The sequence below is a fragment of the Lethenteron reissneri genome, chromosome 7 (assembly GCF_015708825.2).
Source record: "Lethenteron reissneri isolate LAM-NWPU_2019-01 chromosome 7, ASM1570882v1, whole genome shotgun sequence".
Lineage (NCBI taxonomy): Eukaryota > Metazoa > Chordata > Hyperoartia > Petromyzontiformes > Petromyzontidae > Lethenteron > Lethenteron reissneri.
In genome coordinates, this window is record NC_083785.1 from 13,595,548 (window position 1) to 13,609,276 (window position 13,729).

At 43.0% G+C, this 13,729-nt stretch overlaps 1 protein-coding gene across 1 annotated transcript in view; it reads right to left on the minus strand.

The window, feature by feature from the left end:
* The window catches only part of LOC133358719 (parathyroid hormone/parathyroid hormone-related peptide receptor-like), a 67,676-nt gene that overhangs the window by 13,143 nt on the left and 40,804 nt on the right, over positions 1-13,729 (minus strand). The window contains exon 10 of the mRNA XM_061577160.1: positions 6,300-6,394. Coding sequence (XP_061433144.1) covers positions 6,300-6,394 — 95 coding nt within the window. The remainder of the gene's footprint in view (positions 1-6,299; positions 6,395-13,729) is intronic.

A 13,729-nucleotide genomic window follows, 5' to 3' on the forward strand; every position in this document is an offset into this window, starting at 1 on the left:
CAATACACACACACATACATGCAGACACAGACAGACACATAACACACATACATACACACACATACACACACATACATAGACACACACATACATAGACACACACATACATACACACAAACACATGCACACATGTACATACACACATACATAGAGACACGCAGACATACACATAAAGACATAAAAAAAACCCACATACATACACACACACATACACACAAACACATACATACACATACATACACACATACATAGAGACACACAGACATACACATAAACACAAACACACATACACATGACCCGGCTTCGCCCGGGACTTGGATCCACGATGCCCCGCCGCCTTTGTCTCCCCAGTGACGATGTTCACACACGACAGCAGTTACGCTTTTGAGGCTGAGTGGACCTAGGGGAGGGCCAGGTCCGTTTCAAATAATCGTCAGCGGTGGTGGGCGTGAGTTGGAATCGAACTGGGGTCGCTGAAGCAGCTTAATGACTGTTTGTACAAAGAACATATAAAGAATCGATTATAATAACCAGGCAAGAGTCCACATTATAGACTGCCAGTACACGCACTCAGCTTCATAAGCAGGCTAGAGTGTACATGATAGAGTGGCAGTACGCTCACCGAGCTTAATAAGCAGGCTACAGTGTACATGATAGACTGGCAGTACGCTCACCCAGCTTAATGAGTATTTGTACAGTGAACATTAAAGTAATCGATTGTTGGCGCGTTGGGTTTAAAAGTAATATTAATAGCACACATTGTGGTGGGGGTGTAGTGAAGAGTAGGAAAAACTTTGATGAATTTACCTCAGAGTGGCGTGGTGGGTGTCGAGGCCTAGTAGCGTGCAAAGCCTGCGGCCTCGCCTAAAATTGTCGGCTTGGAAGAGGCAGGGTACGGGTGGCGTTCCTTCCCCCCCCCCTAGCGCTCCAACAATACTGTGTAATGGCTATTATTTAATTAAATACGGAGCTTATGAAAGTGGCGAAGGCGTGGCTAGCCGTTGGCAGGGGCAACCGCCGTCCAATGAAACTGCAGCCCTTGGCGAAGGCGTGGCTAGCCGTTGCCAGGTCCAATGAAAGCGGCGAAGGCGTGGCTAGCCGTTGCCAGGGGCAACCGCCGTCCAATGAAAGTGCGTATGGGCCAAAGTCCACACACACACACACAGACAGACAGACATGAACGATTTTATATATATATAGATAACACAATAATTGTGTTTTATTTTTATCATTTTATTACTTTCCTTCTACGTGACTTTACCGAAAGAACCAAGAAGATGAATCCCTGCAGTCACGAAAGCTTTAAATCGAAACACACTAAATATTTTAAGAGCCGATATTTGAATACGAGGTGGTCCTTAATAAATAACGCCATGAAGCAGTCCTTAAAGAGTTGCATGCAGTCCGGAGCTGCAGGTTGCCGACCCCTGCTCTAGAGGAAGTCAACAATGGTCATTTTATTTCGATTTAAAGCTTTCGTGACTGCAGGGATTCATCTTCTTGGTTCTTTCGGTAAAGTCACGTAGAAGGGAAATAATAAAATAATAAAAATAAAACATAATAAAATACAATTCTCACGACGTTTCGGCCACAACGCAAGCAGCCGTCCTCAGGTGAAGAACAGGTCTGGCGGAAAGACAGCGTCTGAATGAACACCATCAACGTCGTGAGAATTTATTTTATTATGTTTTATTATTATTATTATTTTATTATTATTTCCCTTCTACGTGACTTTACCGAAAGAACCAAGAAAGTGGTCATTCTATGAAAAAGATCTCTCCAAACCATGGTAATGTGAATTAAAATAATTGGCTTGAGTCCACTAATCGTGATAAAATTGAGGCTTCTGCCTGAAATACTGGTCACAAGATAGCAAGTACAAACGTTGGCAGAAAACAAAGCCACAGGTAGATCAATATGCAAATTGAGTACAGATGCAACTAACATATGTGTCATGTCTTTTCCGTGTTTTACAGTTGGCGAGGATGGAATCACAGAGCACTATAGGGAGCCCCATTATAATACATCACACCTCGCAGCAATAGAGTCCACTCCAACAGAGTTCACTCCAGACCTTATTAAGCTCGTAGCGGGAGGTTTCAACTTTCACGACTCTATCACTCTCAGTAAGGCCAATCTCATTACAACTTTGAAGTTGAGCAGCATTGAGGCTTGCCTATGGGCAGCTGGGGATGCACAGGTTTTGTAGAACGACGAGTCTCTTTGGGGCTGTACGCCTTTTTGTTGTGCTGCTACAAACCTCTATTGGGCCATCAGGCACAAGACAATGCAATATTTTGTCTATCCTTAATGTTGCGTGTTGTCTTCATGAGAAAAAATAGGCAAAAACCAAAGTAATTCATGCTGCAGTTAGATGGAAAATGTTAATTTGTAGAAAATGATTCAATGCCAGACAGCACTATTTTTGTAAAACTATTAACCTAGGATTGTATGTAGATACAGAACTTGTGTGTAGATACAGTATTTGTTTTCTATAACTGCATTGCTTTCTCGATAAATAATCTGCCCTGGTCAACGATTAAATGAATTAAGTAATAAAAAAAAAACCTCAATCAACAACAAAGGCAATCGTTTAAATAATGTGTAATCACATTTGGATATTATTGTGTTTCTCTCGTGGTATTTGGTGGAGACAACATTAAAATCTTTACATTTTCTTGAAAAATATTGAACTTTCAAAATTAAACTTTTAGCACCGTGTACTTTTTTTACATTTTAGGGAACCATGTAATATTTTCACAAAACACCTTTTGATCCTTTTATAAAACGGTCAACATTAAACATAACATTGAGTACTGTATATAGCTTGAGGTTTAGATGTCAATAGAAGTAATTCCGTTTATGTCTGCACACTTTAACTTAGCTGTAGGAGAGCTCAGGCAAAGAGGGAATTATAAATGATTGGGATTCTTGTAAACTCTGAGAATCACATGTCATTTTAGAGTACTTCAGATAGTACTTCAAAGCCCATTTTTGGAGCCAATATACACTCCAACAATGAGCTATCAAGATGTAGAAATAGATCAATTATATGAAGAAATTATCCGACTTCTGAATGAGAGAATAAAACACGACAACATCATAATAGGTGACTTCAGTGCAAAGATTAGAAAAAGGTACAAATAAGTAGATGATTGGTAAATGTCAGAGGAAAATGAAAGTGGTAGCCCAAGCAGCAATATTATAATTTCAATTGACTTGATTCTCATGGACTCACTCTATATCGTCAGTGGAAGTGATTGAAGTCTGGTACGATGCAAGTTATAATTCAACATTTCCAAAGGGAGGAAAAAGCTGATTACAGGGAAGACCAGCACATATACCATAAAAATTGTTAAAGAGGAATGGTAATTTAGACTGGTTCTTTGTAAAAATAGAAAAATCCAATGAGAATACGAATGATGAAATGTATGTGATCACAATAAATTATAGCATTTTTTACATTGCAATTGATTATGATATGAAAGGAGGGGGTTGTAGGAAATAGATGACTAATGTTAAATAACAAGGAGAGGTATGAAAAGGTGTGAAAATGTAAAACAATATAAAAATGATGGAAGATGTCATAATAAGCATTGGCCGAATTAATGCAAAAAAAGGGAAATTGATTATTATTTGATCGCAAATATTACCCATTAGAATGCAAGGTTGAATTTGAATGCATGCTATAAACGGAACAATAATACAACTGGAGTAAGAAATGGAGTTAGATCTGTATTAGTATATAAAATCATATATCCCAGTAAATAAATACTTTTCAGGTGAGCAGGATGTTCCAATTGCAATATCTGCATAGAAAACCACTCACCTGGGAATTGAAAAGAGGGAAAAGCTACTGTGTCACACAGAGTAAAATTGTGACATCAAAAAAGTGGCACCATTGTTGGATCAAAAAGTAGCAAGCATAATTACTAAATCTTCCACTGAAATTAAATACGTCTATCATGGACTGATGCCTCAATCATTCTTTTATCAATAAAAGTGAGACAAAACTGATGTGAAAAATGATAGCCTCTATACTTATTTTCACACTTGCATAAACTTCTAGCAACTTTTTACCTGTAGTACACATTGGGAAGAGGAAAAGTATCCGGAAGAGACAATAAAACGAATGGGAAATGAGATGAAAAGGATAGAAAATTAATTGAAAAATGTGACCAAAAGATGAGTAAAGTCGAGGAGAGGGAGGAAGGGGCTACATTAGGGTCTCAAACTGCACAGAGCCGCGTCTGTTTCCACAGGGGACAGGGAGAGAAAAGGGATTCAAAGTGGGGTGGCCACACAGAAGTCAGATGATTTCCAGGAGGCTTTAGCTCATTTAAATATACAGATGAAAAAACATAATGGATTTTTTTACACTATGCAAATATATTGGATTAAGTAGAAACTGTTGCAGTCACCCAATAGTTTTCAAGTTGAGTTTTCTTTTTAAACCAGGTGAAGACTCAAGAGATCAGAATGAGTTTTGTGTGCAATAATCACTACCTGGGTCACCAAAATGACAAAAGAACAACAATACAGTACAGCGATGAAGTAAAGCAATAAGAACGAAAGCAAAAACACTTTCACAAGGAATGGAGAATACACCGATTATAAATCACTATCAAATCAAAGCTAAATATTAAATTTCTGCAGCATATATCACCTCTGGCAGATTACCTTCAGATTGATAACAGCACAAATTACCAAACTAAGCAATATAAATATTTAACATTAAACAGATGTAGGTTGCCAATAGCACTGATATGTAAACAAACATAGATATACTGTATGTCAAAAGCAATCGCAAGTGCAGTTACCGTAATGAAAGGCATGACGATATATGATGAATATGTTAACCATCTCAGATTCGCTGAAAACACAACCATAACAACATTATTATGGGAAGTGGTGGACCAGATGGGAAACGATTGAAGTACCTAACAAAGAAGATTCAAAAGTGAGGCTCAAGATAAATGTGGACAAACACAAAACACACACACAGGTTTACTGAAGCAAAGAAACAATTAACCATTTCCTTTTAGGCGAACTAGGAACAACATTATTCAGTAAACATGCGAGCAAGATGAAGTATTAAATCAGTGCATAGTATCTGCCATGACATGGGTAATAGAAACATAGGATGTTACGAAAAACGTGGAACAAAAACTGAAAATGATGAAAAAAAATTAGAGATACATGCTGAGAAGTACACAAGGACGAACACATGCTGAGAAGTACACAAGGACGAACACATATATCAAAGAAGAACACATTTGAAGGGACATCTTGTTTAAGTTAGTGGGCTTGGGCCAGGATACATCGCTAGATAGAACGTTATATTGATGGACATGACCCTGCTAATTTAATTCAGGAGTATAAACCATCACACAAACTTCGGTCAAAATCCGGTCATCCTCGCAGCGGCTTTCGGCTAACCATTGAACAAAGATGGCCACTACATCGCACGCTTTCAGATGTGCTTCTGCGGCCGTCTGGAATGCTCTTCCGATATTCGGAAACCACTGGAGCTATGCACTTTTACATGTAAATTGAAAACTAATTTAATTAGAACTGCTCTTTGTGTTTCGTTTCTTGTCTTTTCCCCGCACCTCCAATTAGCACGGTTAGCTACGTACGGTGCGAAAGAAGTTGAACATACATACACATACATGACGGTTGATAAAAAAAGCAGCGATCGGAGGGAAAATGAACACCTTGAAGACAGAGTAATGGGATCAGCTCCTGTGCAGGAGTAGGGGATACATTGCAACATCGCAGAACTCTAAGAGATGGTAATGACGTGAGCAGGCCTGCATACATCAGTGAATAGACATTGAATGATGATGAATTTGCCTTGGTAACTGATCTCTGGGTGTATTTAAATATAAATGTCAATATTTATAAAATATTCCTCAATATCATTCATCTTAACTATAGCCGACTGTGATCTAATTAATAATTTATGTTCGAAATTGCAGCAAATTACAGTGTTGGAAATGCTAAACAAAGCATGGCAAATAAAGCATCAATAATGTAGCCTGGAAGAGAGGAGAGCACATTGCTGAGCCAGGCATTGGGGTAGCACCCAGACATGAGTGACCAAAGGGCTGAAACCGGACAGTGTCAATTATCAACTGCGCAACAGCTCACTGGTCTAGTAGAAGTAAGGACACAACGGGGGGTGTGGTGTTATAATTGGCGTTGGCGATGATGGCGTCTTGACAATGACTGCTACACTGCGTCTTCATCAGGCTGAGGCAGCGTTCTATCTAGCTACATTGCTATAGGCATATTACCTGTACTGCTGCCGCGATTCTTGTCTTGCCGCGTTTGTCTCCCTGAGCTTGGTTGCCAAGACTCTCACAATGTTCACAAACAAGACGAAATTAACCTGTGTAGAAAGACAGGAAAAAATCCCACGTAATTATACAAGCGTCAAAGCTGTCGCCTCGACAGACCTGGTTTTCACCTGAGGACGGCTACTTGCGTTGTGGCCGAAACGTCGTGAGAATAATTTTATTATGTTTTATTTTTATTATTTTATTATTTCCCTTCTACGTGACTTTACCGAAAGAACCAAGAAGAAAAATGTGTAACTGCATGGGGAAAAAAAAACATATTTGGCAAGAATATGAAATCTTTTGAAAATATAGCCATCGAATCTCAGCGAGGCTTTCCTCCACAAATATTGTAAGTTAGTATCGATTACATTTCAGCTTATACACGGTTCATTTCCGCATGTGTTCTGCTCTAAAATTTAAGACAATATAACAAGTAACCGGATACATTTTTATTGAAAGCTTTCGTGACTGCAGGGATTTATATTCTTGGTTCTTTCGGTAAAGTCACGTAGAAGGGAAACAATAAAATAATATAAATATAAAACTATTAAATGCTCACGAAGTGTCGACTGCAACACAAGCAATCATCATCAGGTGTGAAATCCACAGCAAGAAACGTCGTGAGAATTTTATTGTTTTATATTTTTATTATTTTATTGTTTCCCTTCTACGTGACTTTACTGAAATAACCAAGAATATAAGTAACCGGATAGTTGATATGACCTCATGTATTCAGGATATACGGGGGATCTTTATCTTTATTACATTATAGGACTTTGAGAGATGGTGACAGCTTGGGTCGTCTTTCATCCAGCAGTGGATTGTTAATGGCTAATGATGATGTTCATTCTAGATTTGAAGTTTTCGTGACTGCAGGGATCCATACTCTTTGGTTCTTCTCGTGACTTTACCCAAAGAACCAAAGAGTGATGATGATTTTGCTTTATATAAACAGTAATTCACAACGTCTACAGTCAAAACATAATTTGACAGCCAAATTAAAAGTAGTCATCTTTCACAACAGCATTAATTACCAGTTTAGATTGTGGAATTTGATTTTATAATCCATTTAAATTTCAGTTTATATGCAATTTTCAATATGGTGAGCTCCCGCCGAGTCCTTCCAGGTGAAACATTACGAGTAATGCCGTATGAAGTTAATACTCGCCAGAGTTAAATGAATGTGAAACAAATACTGTTTTGTACAACCCTGTAAACATTCTATTATTATCTATATATATAAAATCGTTCATGTCTGTCTGTCTGTGTGTGTGTGTGTGGACTTTGGCCCATACGCACTTTCATTGGACGGCGGTTGCCCCTGGCAACGGCTAGCCACGCCTTCGCCGCTTTCATTGGACCTGGCAACGGCTAGCCACGCCTTCGCCAAGGGCTGCAGTTTCATTGGACGGCGGTTGCCCCTGCCAACGGCTAGCCACGCCTTCGCCACTTTCATAAGCTCCGTATTTAATTAAATAATAGCCATTACACAGTATTGTTGGAGCGCTAGGGGGGGGGGGAAGGAACGCCACCCGTACCCTGCCTCTTCCAAGCCGACAATTTTAGGCGAGGCCGCAGGCTTTGCACGCTACTAGGCCTCGACACCCACCACGCCACTCTGAGGTAAATTCATCAAAGTTTTTCCTACTCTTCACTACACCCCCACCACAATGTGTGCTATTAATATTACTTTTAAACCCAACGCGCCAACAATCGATTACTTTAATGTTCACTGTACAAATACTCATTAAGCTGGGTGAGCGTACTGCCAGTCTATCATGTACACTGTAGCCTGCTTATTAAGCTCGGTGAGCGTACTGCCACTCTATCATGTACACTCTAGCCTGCTTATGAAGCTGAGTGCGTGTACTGGCAGTCTATAATGTGGACTCTTGCCTGGTTATTATAATCGATTCTTTATATGTTCTTTGTACAAACAGTCATTAAGCTGCTTCAGCGACCCCAGTTCGATTCCAACTCACGCCCACCACCGCTGACGATTATTTGAAACGGACCTGGCCCTCCCCTAGGTCCACTCAGCCTCAAAAGCGTAACTGCTGTCGTGTGTGAACATCGTCACTGGGGAGACAAAGGCGGCGGGGCATCGTGGATCCAAGTCCCGGGCGAAGCCGGGTCATGTGTATGTGTGTTTGTGTTTATGTGTATGTCTGTGTGTCTCTATGTATGTGTGTATGTATGTGTATGTATGTGTTTGTGTGTATGTGTGTGTGTATGTATGTGGGTTTTTTTTTATGTCTTTATGTGTATGTCTGCGTGTCTCTATGTATGTGTGTATGTACGTGTGTGCATGTGTTTGTGTGTATGTATGTGTGTGTCTATGTATGTGTGTGTCTATGTATGTGTGTGTATGTGTGTGTATGTATGTGTGTTATGTGTCTGTCTGTGTCTGCATGTATGTGTGTGTGTATTGTGTATGTGTTTGTGTGCATGTATGTGTGTGTTTGTGTGTATGTGTATGTCTGTGTGTATGTGTTTGTGTGTATGTGTGTGTATTTATGTGTGTGTATGTGTTTGTATGTGTTTGTGTGTTTACGCTCGCATTACACAAATGTGTTGCTGGTCTAAGGCGTTCCTCGCACAGCATTGCCGCTTTATTATTTCAGTCGTTTACTGCCTTACGCACCCTGAAAGTCGTGTGTGTCTGCAGCAAGCGCGTGTATGTGTACCTATGGACGCGCGCGCGTGTGTTGTGTAGGGGGAACGGTAGTGTAGTGCTTAGCGTGCTGTCTGTGTCTGTGTGTGTGTGTGTCTGTCTGTGTCTGTCTGTGTGTGTCTGCGTGTGTCTGTGTGTGTGCGTGTGTGGTGTGTGGGGAGCGGTAGTGTAGTGCTTAGCGTGCTGTCTGTGTGTCTGTGTGTGTGTGTGTCTGTCTGTGTCTGTCTGTGTGTGTCTGCGTGTGTCTGTGCGTGTGTGGTGTGTGAGGAGCGGTGGGTGTAGTGCTTAACGCTACGCTGCGCTACCAACCCGGCGAACCCAGTTCCATTCCCGCTCACGGCCACCACCGGTGACGATTATTTGAACCTCCCCTAGGTCCACTCAGCCTCAAACGAGTAACTGGTGTGGCGTATTAACATCGGCACTTGGGAGACAAAGGCGGCTGGGCGTGGTAGATCCAAGTCCCGGGCGAAGCCGGGTCATGTGTATGTGTTTATGTGTATGTCTGTGTGTCTGTATGCATGTGTGTATGTATGTGTGTGTATGTGTTTGTGTGTATGTCTGTGTGTGTATGTATGTCGGTTTTGCCGCCGTGGTGGATCCAAGTCCCGGGCGAAGCCGGGTCATGTGTATGTGTTTATGTGTATGTCTGTGTGTCTGTATGCATGTGTGTATGTATGTGTGTGTATGTGTTTGTGTGTGTGTCTGTGTGTGTATGTATGTCGGTTTTGCCGCCGTGGTGGATCCAAGTCCCGGGCGAAGCCGGGTCATGTGTATGTGTGTATGTGTTTATGTGTATGTCTGTGTGTCTGTATGCATGTGTGTATGTATGTGTGTGCATGTGTTTGTGTGTATGTATGTGTGTGTGTATGTATGTGGGTTTTTTTGTATGTGTTTATGTGTATGTCTGCGTGCCTGTATGTATGTGTGTATGTACGTCTGTGGATGTGTTTGTGTGTATGTATGTGTGTGTCTATGTATGTGTGTGTATGTGTTTCTGTGTTTGTATGTGTGTGTATGTATGTGTGTTATGTGTCTGTGTGTCTGCATGTATGTGTGTGTGTATTGTGTATGTGTTTGTGTGTGTTTGTGTGTTTACGCTCGCATTACACAAATGTATAATGCGGGTCTAAGGCGTTCCTTACACAGCATTGCCGCTTTATTATTTCAGTCGTTTACTGCCTTACGCACCCTGAAAGTCGTGTGTGTCTGCAGCAAGCGCGTGTATGTGTACCTATGGACGCGCGCGCGTGTGTTGTGTAGGGGGAACGGTAGTGTAGTGCTTAGCGTGCTGCCTGTGTCTGTGTGTGTGTGTCTGTGTGTGTGTGTCTGTGTGTGTGTCTGTGTGTGTGTCTGTGTGTGTGCGTGTGTGGTGTGTGGGGAGCGGTAGTGTAGTGGTTAGCGTGCTGTCTGTGTGTGTGTTTCTGTCTGTGTGTGTCTGCGTGTGTCTGTGTGTGTGTCTGTGTGTGTGTCTGTGCGTGTGTGGTGTGTGAGGAGCGGTGGGTGTAGTGCTTAACGCTACGCTGCGCTACCAACCCGGCAAACCCAGTTCGATTCCCGCTCACGGCCACCACCGGTGACGATTATTTGAACCTCCCCTAGGTCGACTCTGCCTCAAACGAGTAACTTAACTACTGTAGCGTATTAACATCGCCACTGGGGAGACAAAGGCGGCCGGCCGTGGTAGATACAAGTCCCGGGCGAAGCCGGGTAGTACAGCTAGTCTATATATATAAAATCGTTCATGTCTGTCTGTCTGTGTGTGTGTGGACTTTGGCCCATACGCACTTTCATTGGACGGCGGTTGCCCCTGGCAACGGCTAGCCACGCCTTCGCCGCTTTCATTGGACCTGGCAACGGCTAGCCACGCCTTCGCCAAGGGCTGCAGTTTCATTGGACGGCGGTTGCCCCTGCCAACGGCTAGCCACGCCTTCGCCACTTTCATAAGCTCCGTATTTAATTAAATAATAGCCATTACACAGTATTGTTGGAGCGCTAGGGGGGGGGGAAGGAACGCCACCCGTACCCTGCCTCTTCCAAGCCGACAATTTTAGGCGAGGCCGCAGGCTTTGCACGCTACTAGGCCTCGACACCCACCACGCCACTCTGAGGTAAATTCATCAAAGTTTTTCCTACTCTTCACTACACCCCCACCACAATGTGTGCTATTAATATTACTTTTAAACCCAACGCGCCAACAATCGATTACTTTAATGTTCACTGTACAAATACTCATTAAGCTGGGTGAGCGTACTGCCAGTCTATCATGTACACTGTAGCCTGCTTATTAAGCTCGGTGAGCGTACTGCCACTCTATCATGTACACTCTAGCCTGCTTATGAAGCTGAGTGCGTGTACTGGCAGTCTATAATGTGGACTCTTGCCTGGTTATTATAATCGATTCTTTATATGTTCTTTGTACAAACAGTCATTAAGCTGCTTCAGCGACCCCAGTTCGATTCCAACTCACGCCCACCACCGCTGACGATTATTTGAAACGGACCTGGCCCTCCCCTAGGTCCACTCAGCCTCAAAAGCGTAACTGCTGTCGTGTGTGAACATCGTCACTGGGGAGACAAAGGCGGCGGGGCATCGTGGATCCAAGTCCCGGGCGAAGCCGGGTCATGTGTATGTGTGTTTGTGTTTATGTGTATGTCTGTGTGTCTCTATGTATGTGTGTATGTATGTGTATGTATGTGTTTGTGTGTATGTGTGTGTGTATGTATGTGGGTTTTTTTTTATGTCTTTATGTGTATGTCTGCGTGTCTCTATGTATGTGTGTATGTACGTGTGTGCATGTGTTTGTGTGTATGTATGTGTGTGTCTATGTATGTGTGTGTCTATGTATGTGTGTGTATGTGTGTGTATGTATGTGTGTTATGTGTCTGTCTGTGTCTGCATGTATGTGTGTGTGTATTGTGTATGTGTTTGTGTGCATGTATGTGTGTGTTTGTGTGTATGTGTATGTCTGTGTGTATGTGTTTGTGTGTATGTGTGTGTATTTATGTGTGTGTATGTGTTTGTATGTGTTTGTGTGTTTACGCTCGCATTACACAAATGTGTTGCTGGTCTAAGGCGTTCCTCGCACAGCATTGCCGCTTTATTATTTCAGTCGTTTACTGCCTTACGCACCCTGAAAGTCGTGTGTGTCTGCAGCAAGCGCGTGTATGTGTACCTATGGACGCGCGCGCGTGTGTTGTGTAGGGGGAACGGTAGTGTAGTGCTTAGCGTGCTGTCTGTGTCTGTGTGTGTGTGTGTCTGTCTGTGTCTGTCTGTGTGTGTCTGCGTGTGTCTGTGTGTGTGCGTGTGTGGTGTGTGGGGAGCGGTAGTGTAGTGCTTAGCGTGCTGTCTGTGTGTCTGTGTGTGTGTGTGTCTGTCTGTGTCTGTCTGTGTGTGTCTGCGTGTGTCTGTGCGTGTGTGGTGTGTGAGGAGCGGTGGGTGTAGTGCTTAACGCTACGCTGCGCTACCAACCCGGCGAACCCAGTTCCATTCCCGCTCACGGCCACCACCGGTGACGATTATTTGAACCTCCCCTAGGTCCACTCAGCCTCAAACGAGTAACTGGTGTGGCGTATTAACATCGGCACTTGGGAGACAAAGGCGGCTGGGCGTGGTAGATCCAAGTCCCGGGCGAAGCCGGGTCATGTGTATGTGTTTATGTGTATGTCTGTGTGTCTGTATGCATGTGTGTATGTATGTGTGTGTATGTGTTTGTGTGTATGTCTGTGTGTGTATGTATGTCGGTTTTGCCGCCGTGGTGGATCCAAGTCCCGGGCGAAGCCGGGTCATGTGTATGTGTTTATGTGTATGTCTGTGTGTCTGTATGCATGTGTGTATGTATGTGTGTGTATGTGTTTGTGTGTGTGTCTGTGTGTGTATGTATGTCGGTTTTGCCGCCGTGGTGGATCCAAGTCCCGGGCGAAGCCGGGTCATGTGTATGTGTGTATGTGTTTATGTGTATGTCTGTGTGTCTGTATGCATGTGTGTATGTATGTGTGTGCATGTGTTTGTGTGTATGTATGTGTGTGTGTATGTATGTGGGTTTTTTTGTATGTGTTTATGTGTATGTCTGCGTGCCTGTATGTATGTGTGTATGTACGTCTGTGGATGTGTTTGTGTGTATGTATGTGTGTGTCTATGTATGTGTGTGTATGTGTTTCTGTGTTTGTATGTGTGTGTATGTATGTGTGTTATGTGTCTGTGTGTCTGCATGTATGTGTGTGTGTATTGTGTATGTGTTTGTGTGTGTTTGTGTGTTTACGCTCGCATTACACAAATGTATAATGCGGGTCTAAGGCGTTCCTTACACAGCATTGCCGCTTTATTATTTCAGTCGTTTACTGCCTTACGCACCCTGAAAGTCGTGTGTGTCTGCAGCAAGCGCGTGTATGTGTACCTATGGACGCGCGCGCGTGTGTTGTGTAGGGGGAACGGTAGTGTAGTGCTTAGCGTGCTGCCTGTGTCTGTGTGTGTGTGTCTGTGTGTGTGTGTCTGTGTGTGTGTCTGTGTGTGTGTCTGTGTGTGTGCGTGTGTGGTGTGTGGGGAGCGGTAGTGTAGTGGTTAGCGTGCTGTCTGTGTGTGTGTTTCTGTCTGTGTGTGTCTGCGTGTGTCTGTGTGTGTGTCTGTGTGTGTGTCTGTGCGTGTGTGGTGTGTGAGGAGCGGTGGGTGTAGTGCTTAACGCTACGCTGCGCTACCAACCCGGCAAACCCAG